This window comes from Mobula hypostoma, chromosome 8 (assembly GCF_963921235.1).
Source record: "Mobula hypostoma chromosome 8, sMobHyp1.1, whole genome shotgun sequence".
NCBI lineage: Eukaryota > Metazoa > Chordata > Chondrichthyes > Myliobatiformes > Myliobatidae > Mobula > Mobula hypostoma.
The window spans coordinates 129,380,308-129,404,057 of NC_086104.1; the positions used below are offsets into that span (position 1 = coordinate 129,380,308).

The 23,750-nt window shown below is 45.5% G+C and overlaps 1 protein-coding gene across 1 annotated transcript; it reads left to right on the forward strand.

The window, feature by feature from the left end:
- Nucleotides 1–4,578: 4,578 nt before the first annotated feature.
- Nucleotides 4,579–23,294, forward strand: mak16 (MAK16 homolog (S. cerevisiae)). The gene is made up of 10 exons (XM_063056822.1): nucleotides 4,579–4,683; nucleotides 6,710–6,759; nucleotides 9,798–9,907; nucleotides 10,341–10,405; nucleotides 12,435–12,586; nucleotides 13,070–13,124; nucleotides 14,364–14,438; nucleotides 17,804–17,902; nucleotides 18,973–19,038; nucleotides 19,637–23,294. The coding sequence occupies exons 1-10, from the start codon at nucleotides 4,669–4,671 to the stop codon at nucleotides 19,829–19,831; spliced, it is 882 nt and encodes a 293-aa protein (XP_062912892.1). The 5' UTR covers nucleotides 4,579–4,668; the 3' UTR covers nucleotides 19,832–23,294.
- Nucleotides 23,295–23,750: the final 456 nt, after the last annotated feature.

Here is a 23,750-nt window from a genome sequence, read left to right on the forward strand (position 1 = left end):
GAGCGCGGCCTCTCTCTTTGTGGAGTTAACCCTGACCACTGATGACAACTCCAGGACACCGATAAAAATCACTTCTCCTTTCAGTGAGTTTGGGGGATTTGGTGGGCATAGTAATTGACTGAGGAAAGGGATATAAAGATCTGGTGAAATCCCATCCACTGCCACCAAACTCATAGCACCCTTACCCCGCACTGCTCACTTCTACCTCCTACCCAAGATCCACAAACCTGACTTGTCTCTGCCTTCTCCTGCCCCGCAGAACTGGGGTCTCCATTCCTAGACTCCATTCTATCCCCTTTCCCACCTACATCCACAACAGTTCTCAAGCTCTCAGTCTCCTCTGTAACTTTCAATTCCCTGGCCCTGTCTGCTTCATTTTCACTATGGATGAACCTGAGTGGCTAGCTCGACGCTCGACGCCCAACCCAGCATGGATGGGAAGCGTGTAATGAGCCGGCCAGCCGTGCGGGGGGCATCCGCACTGGACTTCGAGGAAGGGCTGAGGTGGGCAACAAGAATGAGCTGAAATGGACCGGAAAGGCAAAACGGAATTTGGGACTGTGGGGAGGGCTCTCCTTCTCAGTGATTGGGGAAGAAGCTGGCCATTAGGTGTGAGGTGCTCTCAGGGCTCCTGCTCGTCTGGGGATCCAAGATGAAGTGAGTCATGGTGCATGCTTCCTTGGACAACAGCGGCAGAAATGAACCTAGTGCGGCCCTCACCCTGATGATCACCCTTGCTACATCAGGTTGTGTGTGGACCCATCATGTGTCAAAGTTCAACCCATCTGTGGTGTTGCGAAGGATGGGTCTGGTCTCGTTGTTGCACAGCATCCCAGTCAGCCAGACATTGCTACATTCCTGTCCTTCATGATCACGTACTTCCAGCCCAGCCCTTTTGACCACAAATCCTGCAGACAGCGCAACAGACGGACTTGACAGATGCCGGAGGGTGATTCCCTGAGTGGACTGTCTGAGCGGGGCCCTCCCGGTGCGATCCTTCCTGCTTGTCCAGACCAACAGCCCCAGCTCGTGCTGCCCGTGCAATGGCTGTAGTAAGTACGAGACGGCTGCCCACTTCTTTGCGGATGGCGGGTTTGCAAAGAAGGTGTGGGGAATGGTGCGAGGTCCTATGTCATGGCAGATCATCAGCTCGGTGAAAGATGGCTTGGGTCCGCCTGAAAATTCTGGGACTCCTGCCGCGGTGGAAGAACGCTACATACTGGCACATTTCAGTCGGAGGACGTGCTGAGGGACGCATTGAAGCTCGGGGCAGCCTCCACAAGGGCTCGGTGGGGAAGGACCCTGGTACGGGGTTCTTCCACTACCGGACTAGGAGGGGCCAGGTTGGTGAGGAGGCCCCTCCATTATGGTAGGAGAGTACCACCTCGGCGGGGGGGGGGGGCACTTGAGTGGCGGCAGACTGGCTAAAAACAGTGTAAGTGAACATTAACGGGGGATATTCCGCCGATGCTGGAAATTCGAGCAACGCGCACGAAGTGCTGGAGGAGCTCAGCCGGCCAGGCAGCAATGGAGTACAGTCGATGCTTCAGCGGGACTGGAGTGAAAAAGGTGAGGAGTCAGAGTACGAAAGTGAGGAGAGGGGAGGAAGATGTACGAGGTGGTAGGTGATGGGTGAAGTAAAGAGCTGGGAAGTTGATTTGTGAAAGAGAGAGAGGGGGAAATCTGATAGGAGAGGACAGAAGGCCATGGAAGAAAGAAAAAGGGGAGGAGCACCAGAGGGAGGTGAGGGGCAGGTACGGAGATAAGGTGAAAGAGGGAAAAGGGGATGGGGAATAGAGAAGGGGGGGCACAACCAGAAGTTCAAGAAATTGATATTCATGACATCAAGTTGGAGGCTACCCAGATGGAAAAATGTGTTGCTCCTCCAACCTGACTGTGGCCTCATTGCGCAGTAGAGGAGGCCATGGATGGACATGTCGGAATGGGAATGGGAAGTGGAATTAAAATGGGTGGCCACTGGGAGATCCCGCTTGTTCTGGTGGGTGCCCAGCGAAGCGGTCTCCCAATCTACAGGTCTCACCGATATACAGGAGGCCGCACCAGGTGCAAATGTTGACCCCAACAGACTCATAGGTAAAGGTTCACCTCACCTCCAGTATTTTGAGTGTGTTAATTCAACATTACACACATCGCCTACAAATGTAAGAATGAAAGGGTGTGGCAGTTTATTCTTGTATTTTTAAAATTACAAATAAAGTTTAATTTGAATTAAAAAAAAGCTTCCCAAACATTGACAACTCATAGGCCCAAGTTTCACTTGGTTAGCTACACTGGGCAGGCCTCAGTGCTCATACACAGAACAGACTCCCAAAGCAAACGCTCTGTTCCTAACTCTGTCATGGGAACAGACACGAAGTGCTGGAGGAACTCAGCAGGTCGGGCAGCATCTATGGAGAGGATTGAACAGACAATATTTTGGGCTGAGGCCCTTCATCAGGGAAGGGGTCAGAAGCCAGAATAAGAAGGTGTGGGGGGGGGGTGTTGCTGGGAGCGGGAGGAGCACATGCTGACAGGTGAAAGGTGAAAGGGCAAGGGCACCCATTTCAATTGGGCTTCTGATTTCCACACCGGCGTGGTCTCATCTGCTGCCCCAATGGGACCAAACTCAGGTTGGAGAAGCAACACCTCATATTCTGCCTGAACATTGACTTTTCAAATATCTGTAATCATTTCCTTCTGTCTTTCCCCCTCCCCCCCACCCTTTTCTTTTTCCATTCTCTGTTCAGGTTACCTTCTCATCCCTCCTCTTTTCCTCCCCTGCCCATCGCCTCCTTCCTTTTAACCCCTTCCACTGTCCTCTCCTATCAGATTCCTTCTTCTTCAGTCCTTTACCTCTTGCACCTATCACATCCCAGCTTCTTACATCATCCCGCCCCTTCCCAACTTCCCCCTCACCTGTCACCTGCCAGCTTGTACTCCTCCCACCTCCCTGATCATGTGGATGGCCAGAGGCTTTTCCCCAGGTCTGAAATGGCCAACACGTGGAGGCACAGTTTTGAGGTGCTTGCAAATAGGTACAAGGGGGATGTCAGAGGTAAGTTTTTCCACACAGAGAGTGGTGGGTGCATGGAATGCTCTGCTGGTGACGGTGGTGGAGGTGGATACAATAGGGTCTTTTAAGACCCTCATAGATAGGTACCTGGAGCATGGTCGGCACAACATTGTGGGCCGAAGGGCCTATAATGTGCTGCAGATTTCTATGTTCTCCCCATATCGTCTTATTCTGGCTTCTGCTCTCTTCTTTTCTAGTTCTGATGAAGGGTCTCAGCTCAGTTTAGCAACTCCATAGTTGCTGCCTGACCTATTGAGTTCCTATCAGCATCTTCTGCACGTTGTTCAGTATTCCAACATTTGCAGCCTCTCACATGCTTCTGTCATGGGAACACCCCCCCCCCCACACACACACACACACACACGCACACAAAATCAAGGATGTGCTCAAAGGCTTCTTAGAGAAATGCAGCATTTCCATTGGCTTCTTGGATCCTTCGGCACAGGAGGAGTCACAGTGGAGAATGTTTGCAATGCGATAATGCGATTGCAGCCTTGAAGCTCACTGGATCTCATTGCAGTTCATCGAATTGTAGGTGCGAGACAAATGCTGGTGTCTGCAGACAATGTGATTTCCTTCTGCACTCTCTTGCTGCCCTTTGCATGTTAAATTGTGAAACGTATTCTTGCCAAAGTATCCGGTTACAACAGCAGAACTTGTGGCACAGGAAATTTGCAAAGCAAAGACTGAAAATAAAGGGATTCTGAAAGAGTTGAGATGGCAGTGTTTATTACAGTGGCATAGTTAAATTCATACTACACATCCCTATGTCACTCAAGCTTGTGGTTACATTAACGCAAGTCAATAAAACTGAAAATACTAAGCAAGTCAGTCAGCATCTGAATAGTCAAAGTCAATTTTATTGTCATCTACACAAGCACATGTATACTCAGGTGTAATGAAAAAGTTATTGAAGCAGCAACATAGGCTGCTTTTCAGATGAGCAGCATTTGATGAGGTTTAGCAGCCCTACTATTTCCATAGTTGGCCAGTGTTGAATTTTCTAGCATTTCCAACACCCACAGAACTGAGTTTATAAAACTGCTGTGCATGACCAAAACTATTTTTAACACACATATAAATGCACAACTATTAAATAATTAGACATTAATGACAAAAAAAAAACAAATATAAATTGATAGGAACGGTGGGGAGACCAGCCAGAGCTACTTACAATCTAATGGGCTTTTTGGGGTAATTTAGCTTTCATTTGAGAAAAGAAGTTGTAGTGGATATTCCCCCAGTTCTCTGTACCACACCCCAGTGCAGTTGATGGTGGTAATGTATTGGACGTTGGACTGCCTACTGCCATTAAAAGTTAAAAGAAAAAGAAAAGACCAGACAGAGTTTGTGGAAAGAGGCACTAGACTGTTAAATCCATGAGCCTCCTGATTTGGTTTCAGGTTTCCGACATCTTCAGGAAAGTTTCAGCCCCCCCCCCCCACCATGCCGACTGCAGCGCCACCCAGCGGCTAGCATTACGCTCGTGCGACGCACTGGCGGCGCCTGGCTCTCGCGAGGGTCTGAGCGTGCGGAAGATGGCGGCCGTCTGAGACAACGTGTGTGAGCGCCCCCGGGCCCGGTGACGAGAGACGATGCAGCACGACGATGTGAGTGACCGGCGGGTGGGAGGAAAGGAGCTCGGCAAGCCGGGGTCAGGACAGTATGTGGTCGGGGAGTGGGGGAGAGAGGGTTGGGTGACAGTGAAGGGGTGTAGACGGAGGGACCCGGGATCTCGGATGCCCAGCCCCGGCCATCGTTGGCATTGTAATAAAACCAGCAGCTGGGAGGATCTCAGCAGGTTCTGTGTCGTGGGGAAGAGACAGACTGTGTTTCATGTCGTAACCGTTCATTAGATCGAGTGGAGCCACAGCCTCTCACCACCAGAGACCCAGGTTCCTCGGGTGCTGGCTGTATGGATTGGCACGTTTTCCCTGTCAGTGGCCTCGAGGGTTACAGCACAGAAACATGCCCTTCGGCCCACGTTGCCAATTTGATCTGCACAAGGTTTATATCCCTCCATCTCTGCCTGTTCAACATTGGTTTCGTGTCTGTTTCCACCACGTTCCAGGCACCCTCAGACCTTAAAGCTAATCCTTTTAGTGTTTAACATTTCCATTCTAGAACGAGCTATCTACCCTCTCTATGCCTTTAATATAATACTAAGTTGTCCCAGTCTCTGGCACTCCAGACAAACCATCTAAGGCCAACCACCACTTAATCATTTTTTTATTCTTCAGAGATGCAGCGCGGAATAGCCCCCTTCGAGCCGTACTGCCCAGCAACCCCCGACCAACCCGATCTTAACCCTACCTAATCACGGAACAATTTACAATGACAACTTAGCCTACCCGGTACATCTTTGGACTCGGAGAAAACCCACGCATTCCACGGGGTGCCGGTATTGAACTCCGACGTCCCCCCGCCCGCTCGCCCGCTGTAATAGGATCACGCTAACCGCTATACTACAGTGACGTTCTTACAAATAATCCTCTCCAATTCAGCCCACCTCTTCTACAACACCCTACGCCCCCAGCCTTTCCACATATGCTGCCTGACCTGTTGAGTAATTACTGTACTGTTTCTCTCTCCACAAACGCTGCCTGACCTGTTGAGTATTTACTGTGAGCAACACACATCAAAGTTGCTGGTGAAAGCAGCAGGCCAGGCAGCATCTCTAGGAAGAGAGCATTTACGAGAATTTTCTCAAGGTCTTGGAAAAATTGTAAAATCCCACTGACCTACAGGGATGGAAAAAGAGCATTTAGGGTGGCTCTAAGAACCTTTGGGTACACGGAATCCAGTGCTAAACTTAGAAGAAGCAGAGCACCGCCTGACAAACTGCTCATCCACCTGTCTTAGCAAGCACCCTTTTGCCCCATCTGTGCTACAAGTCCCACATTGGCCTCGTTGGTCAGCACAGAACGGGAGTGGAAACGAATTATGCTCGATCCTGAGGGACTGTCTGAGAAGAAGACAACAATCTTGTACCCCTTATGTTGTGGCTGTACATGGTGTCAAACCATATGAGGCCATGTATCATGCTGCACAAGTTCTGACAGAGCTGGATCACCTAGTTAATGTACACTCCACCCCACCGATCACAACCAATGTATTTTAACCCTCTATGACGGCATGCCAAGGCCGTGGTGCATTAGCACAACCATTTGAATCCAACTAAAATGTTAATGCCTATGTTAACTGTTTAACCAATAGAATTTCAAACACAGTCTTAAAGTAATAATGCCCCCCAGATCATCTCAATCCTACATTCAAGAAGGCACAAATATTCCGGATATCACTTGATATAACTACAATAATTTATCCACTGAGTTTTTGTTTTAATAAACACACACAAAGTGCTGGAGGAATTCAGCAGGCCAGGCAGCATCTAGGAAAAGCCCGAAATGTCGACTGTACTCTTTTCCTAGATGCTGCCAGGCCTGCTGAGTTCCTCCAGTATTTTGTGTGCGTTGCTTGGATTTCCAGCATCTGCAGATTTTCCCTTGTTTGTGTTTTAAGTGGTGGTTGCTGTTTGGTATTTTATGTTTATTTTATATTTATTTCTATGTTTGTTTTGTTTGTGAGAGCTGAAGATGGAGTGAAATGGGTTATAAACAAGTCTCTCTTTTCCAGGTGATTTGGGATGTTATTGGAAACAGACAGTTTTGTTCCTACAAAGTCAGGTAAGTAGGGAAATCCAGAAAAAAATGAACGATTGTGGCATGAAAGTGACGGTAGTGTCAATTCCCAGCCGCTGAGCAGGAATTGGCCACCGTTCTTTGATAGATGGAATTAATATTGATTTAGCAGCAGTTCTGCATTTTTACTGTGCCCACAGTCCAAGCATTTTGATCAGGGAATAAAGGCAAAATAGAGGACATGTGCTATAAGGAGAGTTTGGGCCAGCGTGTTGTTTTCTCTGGAGCAGCAGGTGCTGAGGGAAGACCTGATGGAAGTTTATAAGATGATGAGAGGCAAAGGAGAGCCAGCTAAGATCTTTTTCCCAGGATTGAAATGTCTTAATACTAGAGAGCATGTATTTAAGGCACTGGGTGTCAGTTGAAAGGAGATGCATGGGCCACGTTTCTTTTACACAAGGAGTGGTGGCCACCTGGGGAATGTGCTGCTCGGAGTTGTAATGGAGGCAGATATAAAAGTGCAGAGAATGGAGTGGCTTGGACATTGTGTGGACAGAAGAGATTAGTTTAGTTAGGCATTTAATCACTAGTTTAATAAGTTTGACACAGCGTTGTGAGCCAAAGGGCCTTTTGTTGTACTGCACAGTTCTGTGTTTTAACAGTAGCTTATCTCTACTAATTTTTGTTCATTATACTGTAGATAGATACTTTAGTGATCCCAAAGGAAATTACAGTGTCATGGTAGCATTACAAGTGTACAGATATACAAATACTAGAAGTAAGAAAAAATAAAAAGTAAGTTACCTCAAATAGTCTAACAGGAGGAGTCATCACTTCTCCGGCTATAGATGACTCATAGAGCCTAATGGCTGAGGGTAAGAATGACCTCATATAGTGCTCTTTGGAGTCGAGCACTCTGTCTATTACTAAAAGTGCTCCTCTGTTCAGCCAGAGTGACAGGCAGAGGGTGAGAAACGTCTAGAATTGTGAGGATTTTCCGAAGGGTCCTTTGTTCTATCACAGCCTCCAGTGTCTCCAGTTATAACAGAGCCAGCCTTTCTAATCAGTTTATTGAGCCTGTTGATACATAGTTTCAAGCCCCTCTCTACTCTTAATCTCTTAATTGATGTAACTGTTGATCAGATCAGTTATTGTGGGGAAGTACTCAGTAAGCCATGGCATGTCCTCAGTAAAACAGCCAGGTGGAATTAGATCTGGTGGAAGGGATAATTTCAGTTTAATGTGTCCAAAGTGATTGTAGGAGGAAGCGGTCAGATTTAGTCCCTAATCGTAGCTTTATCATCTCTAATGCTGTGCATTCCTTGTCCTCAATTACCTGTTTAGATCACATCCCACCACGTTTTTAGGTTCTAGATCCAGATAACTGAGTGAAAAGATTTCTTCTTGTCTTTCCAAGTCGTATCCCATTGAATCTGTAATCACTATTATTGGTCAGTTTCCCAGCAGTAAAACCTTTATTAGAACTCCATATCTTAAAACTTCTATGAAGTATCAATAATAGGAGCAGGAATAGTCCAGTCAGCACCATTAAGTAAGGTTATGGCCAGTCAAATCTTGGTCGGAACATCACTTTCCTGCCAGTCCTGATGAAGGGTCTCGGCCTGACATGTTTACTCTTTTCCATAGGTGCTGCCCAGCCTTCTAAGTTCCTTCAACATTTAGTGTATATTACTTTGATTTCCAGCACCTGCAGATTTTCTCTTGTTTGTGATTCGACCATTTTCCTGCTCTCCTTTGTTTAAATGCCTGTGACTCTTTGCTCTGAATGTATCCAATGACAACCTCCACAGCTTTCAAAAAAGAAAAAATTCCAAAAATTCATGATGGGCAAGCCCTTGATCTGAAGGTATTGATAACCCCACTGGTGAAAGCGCTTTCTCAGCATTCACCCAGTCACTCCTTTTCATGGTCTTGTTCCCAAAAGGCTACCCTTCTTTCTTCTGCAGTCCATTATGTGTAGACTCAAACTGCTCAACTGTGCACCATCTCCAATGTTATTCCGTCAATATGGAGACGATAATTGTCCACAGTACTTCAGTTGCGACCTCACTGGTGTTTTGTAAAGTTTCATGAAAGACTCTCCATCTTTGTGCTCCTTGCAATAAAGGAGTACTCCGTTAACTTATCATTTGCTGTAATAAGTTAATGGAACGTTTTTGTGTTTCATGTTCCCGGACTTTCAAACTTATTTTGTATCACAATGCTATTTAAATAAAAGTTGCTTTCATTCTTCCTTTCTGTATTAACCTCATATTATATTCCATCCAACAATGTCTTAACCTGTTTACATCTCCCTATGTCGTCACAACTTGCCAACCCTCTCATCTTTGTGTCATTGGCAAATTTGACTGCAGCAGATCTATATCCGTTAGGTGTTGTAAGGAGGTCAAGTCTTAGGATCGATCCCTATGGCATTCCATGTAAATGATCACTGAGCTGTAAAGGTCCCAGTTAACTCACCATTTTCTGTTAGGCAGTTTCAAATTTCCATGCTCCAGGAGTAGTCCAAACTTTTTCAACATCTGCTCATGTTTACAGCGTCTTTCTCAATTTCCTGAACAGTGAGCGGAGTTGTGAACAGTTACTACAGCTCTGTCTTAACAAGTGAATCACTGTGTTTTACCACATGTTCATGCTTCCATGTTCTTTGTCACATAAAATAACATTTCTGTGAATCTATTCTATCATTTGAATTTGCCTGTATATAAAGTGAGATGTCTCCTTTTAAATACGTTGTGGAAGTTATTTATTAACTCTGACTCCTCATTTCTTTTTCTCCGGTCCTGCTGAAGGGTCTCGCCCCAAAACATTGATTGCACTCTTTTCCATGGATGTGGCTTGGCCTACTGAGTTCATTCAGCACCTTGTGTGTGTTGCTTGGATTTCCAGCATCTACAGATGTCCTCTTGTTTGTTATTTATTATGTACTCCCTTTCCATAGTCCAGAGTGCCTCACTTCCCATTTATCTACATTGAACTCAATTGCCACGTTTTGCCTCATTCATAAAAGCAAAGGTTAAGCACTTTGTAGTTCCTTCTAACTTTACTTATTTTGTTTGCAGAGCCAAAACTCAGAGTTTCTGTCGCAATGAGTACAATATCACGGGTCTGTGTAATCGTGCATCCTGCCCACTGGCCAATAGTCAGTATGCAACTATCAAGGAAGAGAAAGGTAAGACACCTGACCCCTTGACCAAACTTCTCTTTTCTGTAGTGCAAATCCTCAGCTTCATTTCCGTCACTGTACTTCAGATGTGAACACTTGCATTGATATGATTGATAAAGGATAAAGAGCTCAAAACTATTGATGAACAGCAGCATGAGCTAGTAATGTAATTATCGATAAATCTAGTCAAATTGTAACTTGAACAGTTTTGTGTAATGGCACAATGTAAAGAAGCTGCTGTATCCTATGCCAAGAGAAACTTGGTGCAGTTGGTATTTCTGTGTGGGTTTACCTATCGTCTTGTCCATTTCTGAATTCAGATTGTGAATTTTTCCTCCTGCTGGGGTTGTGGTCCATCTCCTTTCGTCGGGATTAATGTGAGGTGTGAATGTGTCTGCACTTTGGTTACAGGTTAAACCTGATGTTTTCCGTCCTTTAGGTCAATGTTTCCTGTACATGAAGACAATAGAGCGAGCAGCCTTTCCAGCTCGGATGTGGGAGCGGGTGAGAATCGATTGCAAGATAATCTTCTTCTCCTTTGAATATTTAGTGCTGGTTCCTTCTATCTCATTAGGTTATCTGTGTGTGAAATGCATTGTGATGTAAAATTAATCCTGGCTTGTTTCATCTGGTCAGAACACTTGTTGCTCACTGTCCTGACCCTGACAAATCCTTAACACCCTGATGCTTGTGTTATAAAGAGCATAGATGGGGGTGGCGTGGTTAGTAAATACCTCCGGTGGATGAGGTACATACACATGGAGAATATTACATGTATGACATGTGAAAACCAGCAACTTAACTGTAAGTAAGGCACTCTGCACATGGTGCAGTTACTGCTGGAGGCTAGAAAATTGGTATAATTAGAATTGGTTTATTCTTGTCATGTGTATCAAAGTACAATGAAAAGCCTTTCTTGCAAACTGTTCATAGAAATTAAATCATTACACAATGCATTGAGGTAGTACAAAGTGAAAACAATAACAAGGCAGAGCAAAGTGTACAGAGAAAGTGCAATGCAGAGGGGCAGAAGTTAGCAGGTTATTATCCAGGATCGCTCGTATTTAGCAGCATTCATCTTCCCGTCAATCTTGACCAGTTATCCAGTCCCTGTTGCTGAAAAGCCTCACCATATCATGCTACTTCCACTATACTCTACAGTAGGGATGATGTTACTTGACTGATACGCAGTCTTAGATTTACGCTGCTCATGCTGCTTAGTGTCGAGGCCAAAAAGTTCCTCTTTAGTTTCATCCAACCACAAGACTTTCTTCCACATCTTTACACTCTCTTCTAAGTGACACTTTGCAAAGTCCAGGTACAGGAGGCAGCCATTCTTCTCCATCTCTGTCGTAGGTTAAATGTCTGGATGTATGCCGTTGAGATGGTTATGGAACTGTGGGAGTGCCTGGAGTCCATGAGGCCACACTGCGAAGTGCCATCGACGTACCTGAAGAAGCATTTGGGGCGTAAGGGTGATGAACTCCGAGCCCTCTCCCCAAAGTCCTCCATGTGGAAATTAGCAATAGCTGACGACAAGGGCAACCCCATGGCCACTTGGTCTGTTTGTTCATAGTAGTTCCCCTTACAGAGGAAGGGTGTGTTCAGAAAGGTCAATGGTACTCTTATTAAACCTTGACTGCAGGAGGACCAAGCTGTCCTAGTGGGAACTCTCATGAACAGGGACAGTACATCGCAACTGACTATCATGGCCCTGGTTATTTTTTACAAAGTCGGTCGAGTTCATGTTGTGATGCTCACGCCCCTGACAAAAGGAGACAGCATGGTCATTAAATGCTTAGCGAGCTAGTAAGTCAGAGAATCCATTGCACTGACCTCAGGGAGAAACATCCTTGTCAATCTTAGGAAACCCGTTAAGTTTTGCTGGTATTAGTGCCATATGCAAGTGTCTTGCATATCGCTGCCGGCAGTCCAGATTTCGATACCTGCACCTGGCTGCAAGCCCAAGAAGAGTTTATTCTCAGAGATGTTGACATCCAGGAACTTAAAAACTGCTCACCCTTTCCACTTCTGATCCCTCGATGAGGACTGGTGTGTGTTCCCTCGACTTCCCCTTCCTGAAGTCCTCAATCAATTCCCTGTTCTTACTGACAGTGAGTGCAGGGTTGTTGTTGTGACACCACTCAACCAGATGATCTGCCTGACTCCTGTACACCACCTTGTCACCAACAATAGTTGTGTCATTGGCAAATTTATAGCTGGCATCTGAGCTGTGCCTGGCCACACAATCGTGGTTGTGTAGAGGTTGGAGCAGTGGGCTAGGCACACATCCTTGAGGTGCGGCAGTGTTGATTGTCTGCAAAGAGGAGAGGAGATACCATTTCTGACCCGCATAGACTGTGTTCTCCCGGTGAGGAAGTCAAGAATCCGGTTACAGAGAGAGAGACGGAAGCTGGAGGCTGTTGATTAGAACTGAGGGTATGATTCTGTTGGAAGCTGAGCTGTAGTCAATAAACAGCAGCCCTTTGTCTTACGGACAAGATTAACCGGTTCCTTGCTGAATATTTTGTAGGTGAAGCTGAGTAAAAATTATGAGAAGGCCCTGGAGCAGATCGATGAGCACCTCATCTACTGGCCCCGCTTCATCAGGCACAAGTGCAAGCAGCGTTTCACCAAGATCATCCAGTACTTGATCCGCATCCGCAAGCTGACTCTCAAGAGGCAGTGAGTAACTTCTTAATCAGGTCTGGTGTCTGGTTCATCAGAATTCAAGCTGTGGTTCTGGGTGTGGGTCGAATGTGGGCAGGGGTGAAAGAATCATCAATGGAGTCCATTGAAGATCAGAGATGGGAACTTGGATCTACAATGTCAGGCTGTTTGAGCTTGCTGCCACATTTTGTCACCTTGTGAAGAACTTGATGTTGTAACTAGTTAGCCCACGTTGGATTCTGCTTACTAGAGCTAATTTTAATCTGAGTACAACCAAACTGTTTGTGCAGCTGATGTCTAAAGGTTAAGATCCCTCCAGTGATGTAAACCCAGAATATTTTCAAAATTACTGCAGAAGTGCAACTGTTTGAGTGACCCTGGAGGGGTTCACACTGTGGTGAGTAGCTGGTGTTCCACTATGCAGTTCGCTGAAGGATGGGGTAGGATCTGTTAATAGGAAGCTTCTCTTCACCTAACTGTAGACTTTTGTTTCTTAAGGAGGAAGTTGGTACCTTTAAGCAAGAAAGTTGAACGCCGAGAGAAGCGAAGAGAGGTAATAATACTTGTGTACTGGATGAACATAGTGTCGTATCTTTGTCTGTTAATGCCTGACAGCTTGGTCTTCAATCTCCATCTAATGTAAAACTAATGTCGCTGGTATGGCACAGCAAGAGAAGGATTCGTTGGTCGGGTTGACTATCGATGTTGCATCCCAGCTGTCTACGTGATATCAAGCCAGGGCAGTAAGATACGGAGAGCAAGCTCTTGCCCATCTAGCAGGCTCCCCCTCTCCATGCAGCTGATGTATCCGAAGGAACAGCAAGGGCCGATATAGTTTGGCACCATCAACGTTGCAGGAGTTGCCAGTCAGTGTTGAACTCAACGTAGGACTGCATTAGGGACTTTTCCCTAGGGGTCTACTCCCGAAGCCTTTCCCGTGAACAGGTATAGCCGCAAGACGGTGGAGGTTTGAGATCTGAGTTTTCTAACTCGATGAGCTGCTAATTACGACTGATGAGCCCCATCTGCCCAGAACAGCTGGCTTTAAGGTGCCAGTAACCCACCTTTGCCCCTTCTCCTGTCAGTAGAAACGGTTCCATCAGGTCTAGTATCTAAGCTACATTGTGAAGGTCAGGAGCTGGGCTTGGTTACCAGAGGCTATTTGAGACTCCCGTTGGAAGTATTTAATAGGTCGTGGGAACTTGTCCCCACTATCATCCCCGATGGTAACAACCTTAAGGAGCCAAAGTATGTTTGTTGTTATATTGCGGGCACAGCATGATGTAGAATTTTACATCAAATCAACCACGTCATCAAATTAATCGCATGCCTTTTCCCCTTGATTATTCTTCATAGCCTTGATTTAAAAAAAGTTAAAGTTTCCAGTTCTTTACCAAACTTTTTTTTCTGACTGTTTCTACCAATTTAAGGCACCCAAATCATAACACAGATTATCTTCTGCACTCAACCCTATAAACTCTGGTCTTAAACCTGTGTCCTGATCATTTCTGTACCTGCCACTGCAATTGAGCTCTCCTAATTTACTCTTGTGAAAATCATTCATTGCATTTCCCCTTAGATTTCTATCCTTTTAAGGAGAACAGTCTCCAGATCCTCCGTCCTGCGATGTCCTGTTTTCTTCTGTGGCTTCGCCAATGCCTCGACATCCATCCGTGGTTTGGATTGAGTCAGGGTGCTCGGCTTTCTCAGTTATCATTGCACGTTGTTGATTGTGGTGGCTGGTTGCTTTGCTAGAGGTTGAAGTGTAATAAGTCTGATTGGTTTCTTGCAGGAAAAAGCTCTGATTGCAGCTCAACTAGACAATGCCATTGAGAAGGAACTACTGGAGCGACTGAAGCAGGGGACGGTGAGTGGCTCCTCTTAAGCTCTTGGTTTTTAAATTCCAACGAGATAATTGTCCTTTTACCTAGAGTAGGAACATGATAGGATGCTTATACCTTGTGATGGAATATTAGGGAAATGTATTGATTGATCTGCTGGTTTCTTTCTCATTCCCTCAGTGTGCCACAATTTGTATAGTCATAGTCATGGTTTATTGATCCCGAGGGAAATTGGTTTGCCTTACAGTTGCACCATAAATAATTAAATAGTAATAAAACCATAAATAATTAAATAGTAATATGTAAGTTATGCCAGGAAGTAAGTCCAGGACCAGCCTATTGGCTCAGGGTGTCTGACCCTCCAAGGGAGGAGTTGTAAAGTTTGATGGCCACAGGCAGGAATGACTTCCTATGACACTCAGTGTTGCATCTCGGTGGAATGAATCTCTGGCTGAATGTACTCCTGTGCCCAACCAGTCCATTGTGTAGTGGATGGGAGACATTGTCCAAGATGGCATGCAACTTGGACAGCTTCCTCTTTTCAGACACCACCGTGAGAGAGTCCAGTTCCATCCCCACAACATCACTGGCCTTACGAATGAGTTTGTTGATTCTGTTGGTGTCTGCTACCCTCAGCCTGCTACCCCAGCACACAACAGCAAACATGATCGCACTGGCCACCACAGACTTGTAGAACATCCTCAGCATCGTCCGGCAGATGTTAAAGGACCTCAGTCTCCTCAGGAAATAGAGGCGGCTCTGACCCTTCTTGTAGACAGCCTCAGTGTTCTTTGACCAGTCCAGTTTATTGTCAATTCGTATCCCCAGATATCTGTAATCCTCCACCATGTCCACACTGATCCCCTGGATGGAATCAGGGGTCACCGGTGCCTTAGCTGTCCTCAGGTCTACCACTAGCTCCTTAGTCTTTTTTACATTAAGCTGCAGATAATTCTGCTCACACCATGTGACAAAGTTTCCTACCATAGCCCTGTACTCAGCCTCATCTCCCTTGGTGATGCATCCAACTATGGCAGAGTCATCCGAAAACTTCTGAAGATGACAAGACTCTGTGCAGTAGTTGAAGTCCAAGGTGTAAATGGTGAAGAGAAAGGGAGACAAGACAGTCCTCTGTGGAGCCCCAGTGCTGCTGATCACTCTGTCGGACACACAGTGTTGCAAGCACACGTACTGTGGTCTGCCAGTCAGGTAATCAAGAATCCATGACACCAGGAAAGCATCCACCTGCATCGCTGTCAGCTTCTCCCCCAGCAGAGCAGGGCGGATGGTGTTGAACGCACTGGAGAAGTAAAAAAACATAACCCTCACAGTGCTCGCTGACTTGTCCAGGTGGGCATAGACACGGTTCAGCAGGTAGACGATGGCATCCTCAACTCCTAGTTGGGGCTGGTAGGCAAACTGGAGGGGATCTAAGTGTGGTCTGACTATAGGCCGGAGCAGCTCCAGAACAAGTCTCTCCAGGGTCTTCATGATGTGGGAGGCCACCGGTCTGTAGTCATTGAGGCCGCTGGGGTGCGGCGTCTTCGGCACAGGGACGAGGCAGGACATCTTCCACAGCACAGGAACCCTCCGGAGCCTCAGGCTTAGGTTGAAGACATGCAGGAGTACTCCACATAGCTGAGGGGCACAGGCTTTGAGCACCCTGGTACTGACGCCATCCAGGCCTGCAGCCTTGCTTGGGTTGAGACGTTTCAACTGTCTTCTCACCTGTTCAGCTGTGAAGCCCACCGTGGTGGTTTCGTGTGGGGAAGGGGTATAGCCATGAGAGCAAGGAGGGGTAGGAGGGGAGAGTGGAATATGTGTTGGTTGGGGGCTAATGTAACCCCACTTTTTAAAAAAGGAGGGAGAGAGAAACCGGGGAATTATAGGCCGGTTAGCCTAACGTCGGTGGTGGGGAAACTGCTGGAGTCAGTTATCAAGGATGTGATAACAGCACATTTGGAAAGCGGTGAAATGATCGGACAAAGTCAGCATGGATTTGTGAAAGGAAAATCATGTCTGACGAATCTCATAGAATTTTTTGAGGATGTAACTAGTAGAGTGCATAGGGGAGAACCAGTGGATGTGGTATATTTGGATTTTGAAAAGGCTTTTGACAAGGTCCCACACAGGAGATTAGTGTGCAAACTTAAAGCACACGGTATTGGGGGTAAGGTATTGGTGTGGGTGGAGAATTGGTTAGCAGACAGGAAGCAAAGAGTGGGAATAAACGGGACCTTTTCAGAATGGCAGGCGGTGACTAGTGGGGTACCGCAAGGCTCAGTGCTGGGACCCCAGTTGTTTACAATATATATTAATGACTTGGATGAGGGAATTAAATGCAGCATCTCCAAGTTTGCGGATGACACGAAGCTGGGTGGCAGTGTTAGCAGTGAGGAGGATGCTAAGAGGATGCAGGGTGACTTGGATAGGTTGGGTGAGTGGGCAAACTCATGGCAGATGCAATTTAATGTGGATAAATGTGAAGTTATCCACTTTGGTGGCAAAAATAGGAAAACAGATTATTATCTGAATGGTGGCCGATTAGGAAAAGGGGAGGTGCAACGAGACCTGGGTGTTATTATACACCAGTCATTGAAAGTGGGCATGCAGGTACAGCAGGCGGTGAAAAAGGCGAACGGTATGCTGGCATTTATAGCGAGAGGATTCGAGTACAGGAGCAGGGAGGTACTACTGCAGTTGTACAAGGCCTTGGTGAGACCACACCTGGAGTATTGTGTGCAGTTTTGGTCCCCTAATCTGAGGAAAGACATCTTTGCCATAGAGGGAGTACAAAGAAGGTTCACCAGATTGATTCCTGGGATGGCAGGTCTTTCATATGAAGAAAGACTGGATGAACTGGGCTTGTACTCGTTGGAATTTAGAAGATTGAGGGGGGATCTGATTGAAACGTATAAGATCCTAAAGGGATTGGACAGGCTAGATGCGGGAAGATTGTTCCCAATGTTGGGGAGGTCTAGAACGAGGGGTCACAGTTTGAGGATAGAGGGGAAGCCTTTTAGGACCGAGGTTAGGAAAAACTTCTTCACACAGAGAGTGGTGAATCTGTGGAATTCTCTGCCACAGCAAACTGTTGAGGCCAGTTCATTAGCTATGTTTAAAAGGAAGTTAGATATGGCCCTTGTGGCTACAGGGGTCAGGGGGTATGGAGGGAAGGCTGGGTTCTGAGTTGGATGATCAGCCATGATCATAATAAATGGCGGTGCAGGCTCGAAGGGCCGAATGGCCTACTCCTGCACCTATTTTCTATGTTTCTATGAATCATGTGGGGGATGGGCAGGGGCCATGAGGGAAAAGAAATTCTGGGGATCCACATGTGAAGTTTTCTCTCCCCATTTGATAAGTTGCTAATGCTTTTTTCTCTCATTAGTATGAAGACATCTACAATTTTCCTGTTCATGCTTTTGATAAAGCATTGGAGAAACAAGATGCAGAAAGTGAGACTGATTCTTCGGAGGAAGATGATGAAGTAAGTATGGAGTTAGTTGACTAGAGTACAACCTCCTCCATTCTAGTATCTAATCCTGTCGACTTGGATAGAAGTTGGAGGTTGCTCTGATGATATCTGTTATAGTACAGGGTTAATGCCAGGATTCTTGGTATTGTGGAGAAACAGAGGGATCTTGGGGTGCAAGTCCACAGGTCCCTCAAAGTTACTGTGCAAGTTATTAGGGTGGTTAAGAAGGCGTATGGGGTGTTGGCCTTCGTAAGTCGGAGCATTGAGCTCAAAAGCTGTGAGGCAAAACTCCTGTTAAACCTCATGATTGAAAGGACGTGGAAACTTTAAGGAGGGTACAGAGGAGACTTACCAGGATGCTTCCTGGATTAGAGTACAGGTCTTATGAGGAAAGCTTGAGCGAGCTAGGGCTTTTCTCTTTGGAGCTAAGAAGGATGAGAGGCGACTTGATAGAGGCGTGTAAGATTATGAGAGGCATACAGTAGGTAGAGTGGACAGCTAGTGTTTCTTTTTCCCAGTGCTTTAACTCTTTAACTTTTTCTTCTCTGCTAAAGTGTATTGTGTGAGTGAGTAAGTACCCTACTCTTGGATGCACCAGCAGCATCTTAAGTATAGGTCCATTATCAACTTTGATTCAAGAGAAACCAGTGAAAGTCTGGTGAACAACTCTTAACAGGGAACATCGGGGCAAAGGGTATCAATGTAGAGAGTGGGTAAGAGATGCGGCACACATCTGGAGGGAGGTTGGCAGGCCGAGTCTGCAGGGAGAACTGAGGGAACTGCTCTTGCTGGTGTCAGTATCTGAACAGTCACGTTCATGAAGTCTGAACATAAACTGTACTTTGCACAGAAAAATTTATATCAGCATTTGGTAAGGGGGGGCTGCAACATTTTACACTTAATGGTAGTTGATGTGAATTAGATACACGTAGGATGTAGATTTACCTGCATTTTGCTGTTGTTACTTCCTGTGGCTGGAGGATGTATCCAGAGCTTTAAAAAGTCACTTGTCCAGATCAGGAATTGGAAGGTTTTGTGGAACTACTGACAATATTCAGCCTTCTCTTCTCTCTCCTGTGCAGGATGTTGGCCGGGTGGAATATGTGGAGGATGACCAACTGGACGAGAGTGACCTGAGTGACTTTGAGGTGATGATCTAGTGGTGATCTTGGGTGGAACTGAATTTTGGGGTGTGGGTACGAATGGAGTGCCCATTCTTTCTGAATTAATTCCCCGGTATCCCAAATGAGATGCAGTTGTCTAGTTTAATTTACCACTAAGTGCAACATAGCAATTTCTACCCCTCAATGTTTTATTGATCAGATTTATTTTGACATAAAATATATTGACAGGAAGTAATAAAGTGCAGGATGCACTCTGTACCATTCCAGAGCAGTTCATAATTAGCTAAGTTGTTCTCCCTTCAACATTAACTAAATAATTAACTTTGCCTGCATCCTACATATGATTCCCACCTGATGGGTCCTATTGACAAGTGGATGAATGGGCAGGATGATCCACTGTTATATGCTTCAGTAGCCTCGTGTTTTGTCGATACGTATGAAGGAGCTGGAGAGATCTGCTTATGAAAGTGTATCCCAACATGAGGCCGCACCTTTGAAATAAAAGTGAAACAGTTAAGGTCTGGACCACTTCGGATCTGGGGCTCGGTTGAGTATTGAGTGCAGAACATGGTAGTGCTGCTTCTGGCTGGAGTAACTGAAGCTGGTCTTTCGTGCATTACAGGCCATGGACAAACTAGAGGACAGCGAAGAAGAGGAGAGATCGGAGCAATCCAGTGATGAGCAGGAAATGGAGGTAGAAACCTCCAAATCGAAGGGCAAGGCACCGGTGAAAGGTCCTATCCGAAAAAAGCGGCCATTTGTAGAAATTGAATACGAGCAGGAGACAGAACCAGCAGTCAAAGACAGGAGTACGTGACAACCTCATCAGGAGCACTGGTCTTGCTTCTAGTGAAATGTGGACGCTAAGTACAATGTACAGATATTTTAAAGCAAAGTATACTGGATGGCCTCCTCATTACTGCAGCGTTATTGCTGCTTCAACAGGCCTTGGCTAAGGAAAGCTGGAACTATTTTAAGTCTCCTTGCAATGTGACTCGGATTGGTTTTTGTTTTGTCATTTGTATAAAATTATGAATAAAAATGTGAGTGAACTTCGTAACTGTAGAAAGATTTGTATCGGTCTTCACGGTGGAGGACACGTCTAATATGCCAAAGAAGGATGTTATGGACGAAATAGGAGGTGAGGACCTCAATAAAATCACTCTCACTAAGAGATAGTGATGTGCAAACTAGAGGGCCTGAGGGTAGATTAAGTCCTCTGGTCCTGATAGGATGCGTCCCAAGGTGCTGAGGGAATAATTGGAGGTTATAGCAGATGTGTTGGTAATCATTTATCAAAACTCTCTAGACTCTGGGCAGGACACGGTGGATTGGAAGACAGCAAATGTCATGCCACTTTTTGAAAAAGGATGTAGGCAAGAGACTGGCAACTATAGGCTAGTTAGCTTAACATAGTTGTAGTCGGGGAAAATGCTTGAAGCTGTCATTAAGGAAGAAATAGCGAAACATTTATAAAGGTGTGGTTCCATTAGACATGCAGCATGAATTCAGAAAAGGGCAGGTCCTGTTTGACAAACTTACTGGAATTCTTTGAGGACATAATGAGTGCAGTGGATAGAGGGGAACAGGTAGATGTTGTATACTTGGATTTCCAGAAGGCGTTTGATAAGGTGTCACACAAGAGACTTATAAATAAGATACGGATGCATGGAGTCGGAGGAAGTGTATTGGCATGGATAATGGATTGGTTAACCAATAGAAGGTGGAGAGTTGATATAAATGGGTGTTTTTCTGGTTGGCAGTGAGTGGGGTGCCGCAGGGGTCGGTGCTGGGCCCGCAGCTGTTTACCATTTACATAATGATTTGGAAGAGGACTGAGTGTAGCATTGCAAAATTTGCTGATGACACTAAACTGAGTGGAAAAGCAATTGTACAGAGGATGTGGAGAGTCTGCAGAGGAATATAGATAGGTCAAGTGAGTAGGCCAAGGTCTGGCAGATGGAATACAACGTTGGTAAATGCGAGATGATGCACTTTGGAAGGAATAATAGAAGAGCAGATTATTATTTAAATAGTGGAAGATTGCAGCATGCTGTTGTGCAGAGGGACTTGGGAGTGCTTGTTCATGAATCGCAAAAAGTTGGCTTGCAGGTACAACAGGTTATTAAGAAGGCAAACGGAATGTTAGCCTTCATTGTTAGAGGGATTGAATTCAAGAGTAGGGAGGTCATGCTGCAACTAAACAGAGTACTGGTGAGGCCGCACCTGGAGTACTGTGTGCAGTTGTGGTCTCCATACTTGAGGAAGGATATATTGGCTTTGGAGGCAGTGCAGAGGAGGTTCACCAGGTTGATTCCTGGGATGAAGGGGTTAACCTATGAGGAGAGATTGAGTCGCCTTGGACAACAGTCTCTGGAGTTCAGAAGAATGAGAGGGGATCTTATAGAAACATACAAAATTTTGAAAGAGATGGATAAGATAGAAGTAGGAAAGTTGTTTCCATTGGTAGGTGAGACTAGAACTAGGGGACATTGCCTCAAGATTCAGGGGAGAAGATTTAGGATGGAGATGAGGAGAAACTGTTTTTCCCAGAGAGTGGTGAATCTGTGGAATTCTCTGCCCAGGGAAGCAGTTGAGGCTTCTTCACTAAATATATTTAAGAAACAGATTGGTTTTTACATAGTAAGGGAATTAAGGGTTATGGGGAAAAGGCAGGTAGATGGAGCTGAGTTTACAGACAGATCAGCCAGGATCTTGCCGAATGGCCGGGCAGGCTTAATGGACCAGATGGCTCCTATTTCTTATGTTCTTATTTTCCACTAATTGTAATACAGTTTCCAGACTACAATTATCAGTAATTAACAGTATTTATCTTGTATTTATCAGTATTTATTACACTTATCTTGATGTACTCAACTGATAGCTAGTGTCAGCAGCTACGATGACAGGTAAGTTTGGCTGGTATTTAACTGCATAGTTAAATGGCTGTTTAGAGAGTTCCTTCAGTCCTTGTTGACCTTTAGAAAAAAGATTCCCCACTGTCGCACAGCCTCAGGTTGATTCCTTTCTGTGTGTTTATCTTAGGAACTTTTCTTTCTTAGTTTTCAGAATCTGGGTATCATTACAATCTGGGTATTTGGGTACAGAGAAGATTTACTAGAATGTTGCCTGGGTTTCATCACTTAAGTTACAGAGAAAGGTTGAACAAGTTGGATCTTTATTCTTTGGAGCGTAGAAGGTTGAGGGGGGACTTGACAGACGTATTTAAAATTATGAGGGGGGATAGATAGAGTTGACGTGGATAGGCTTTTTCCATTGAGAGCGGGGGAGATTCAAACAAGAGGACATGAGTTGAGAGTTAAAGGGCAAAAGTTTAGGGGTAACACGAGGGGGAACATCTTTACTCAGAGAGTGGTAGCTGTGTGGAACGAGCTTCCAGCAGAAGTGGTTGAGGCAGGTTTGATGTCATTTAAAGTTAAATTGGACAGCTATATGGACAGGAAAGGAATGGAGGGTTGTGGGCTGAGTGCAGGTCAGTGGGACTAGATGAGAGTAAGAGTTCAACACAGACTAGAAGGGCCAAGATGGCCTGTTTCCGTCCTGTAATTGTTGTATGGTTGTTAGCAAGATCAGTATTTATTGTGCAACCCTGTTTGCTTGAGCGAAGGCTGTGGTGAAGCCTGAGACTGCTGCAGTGCTGTTAGTAAGGGAGTTGGAACTGCATTCATCACAGCGAGTATTCTGTCACATTCCTCACTCATAGTTAATGGCAAGGTGATCAGATGGTAGAGATAGCTGAGTTACCTGCTGCAGTATACTGACCAGTCGAGCTTTTGCGCCAGATGTTGATGATATGGACCATGGCAATTAAATTGATGTTTAAGAAGTTTGGATAGTTACCACATTTGCATGTGCACAGTAAGTGTTGTGTTGGAACATTCCCTCTGACTATCCTGCCAATGCTCTCAGAATAGCGTTCATATCTACATATAGACTTGGATATCGGAAACTGTGAGGCTGTTTCCCCCAGAGTTACCATGCTCGGGAGTGCTTGTGCATGAATTGCAAAAGTTTGGTTTGCAGGTGCAGCAGGCTGTCAAGGCGGCAAATGGAATGTTGGCTTTCATTGATAGAGGGATTGAACTTAAGAGCAGGGAGGTTATGCTGCAACTGTACAGGGTACTGGTGAGGCTGCATCTGGGGTACTGTGTACAGTTCTGGTCTCCTTACTTGAGGAAGGATATAATGATTTGGAAGTGCACCAGGTTGATTCCAGAGATGTGGGGGTTAGACGGAGGAGAGATTTGAGGCGTCTGGAACTGTATTTGCTAGAATTCAGAAGGATGAAGAGATCTTATAGAAACATATAAAATTATGAAAGGATTAGATAAGATAGAGGCAGGAAAGTTGTTTCCACATGTAGGTTAGACTAAAAATGGGGGACATAGCCTGAAGCTTTGGGGTGGGGGGGAGTAAATTTAGGATGGAGATGAGGAAGAACTGCTTTTCCCAAAGAGTGGTGCATCTGTGGAATTTTTTGCCCAATGAAGCAGTGGAGTCTACCTCAAGTCAATATATTTCAGGCAAAGTGGGATAGATTTTTGAATAGTAGGGGAATTAAGGGTTATGGGTAGGTGGAAACGAGTCCATGGTCAGATCAGCCATGATCTTATTGAATGGTGGAGATGGCCTACTCCCACTGCTATTTCTTAAGCTCTTATGTAGTGCAATTACATCGGGAGGTAGGAAACTTTTTCAGTATTCAGCATCCATGT

What these genes read in the sequence shown, in the direction of transcription:
- mak16 (XM_063056822.1), top strand. An exon ending in AGCGACTGAAGCAGGGGACG is followed by an intron (nt 14,439 to 17,803) that starts GTGAGTGGCTCC and finishes TTCTCTCATTAG; the next exon opens with TATGAAGACATCTACAATTT. An exon ending in CTTCGGAGGAAGATGATGAA is followed by an intron (nt 17,903 to 18,972) that starts GTAAGTATGGAG and finishes TCTCCTGTGCAG; the next exon opens with GATGTTGGCCGGGTGGAATA.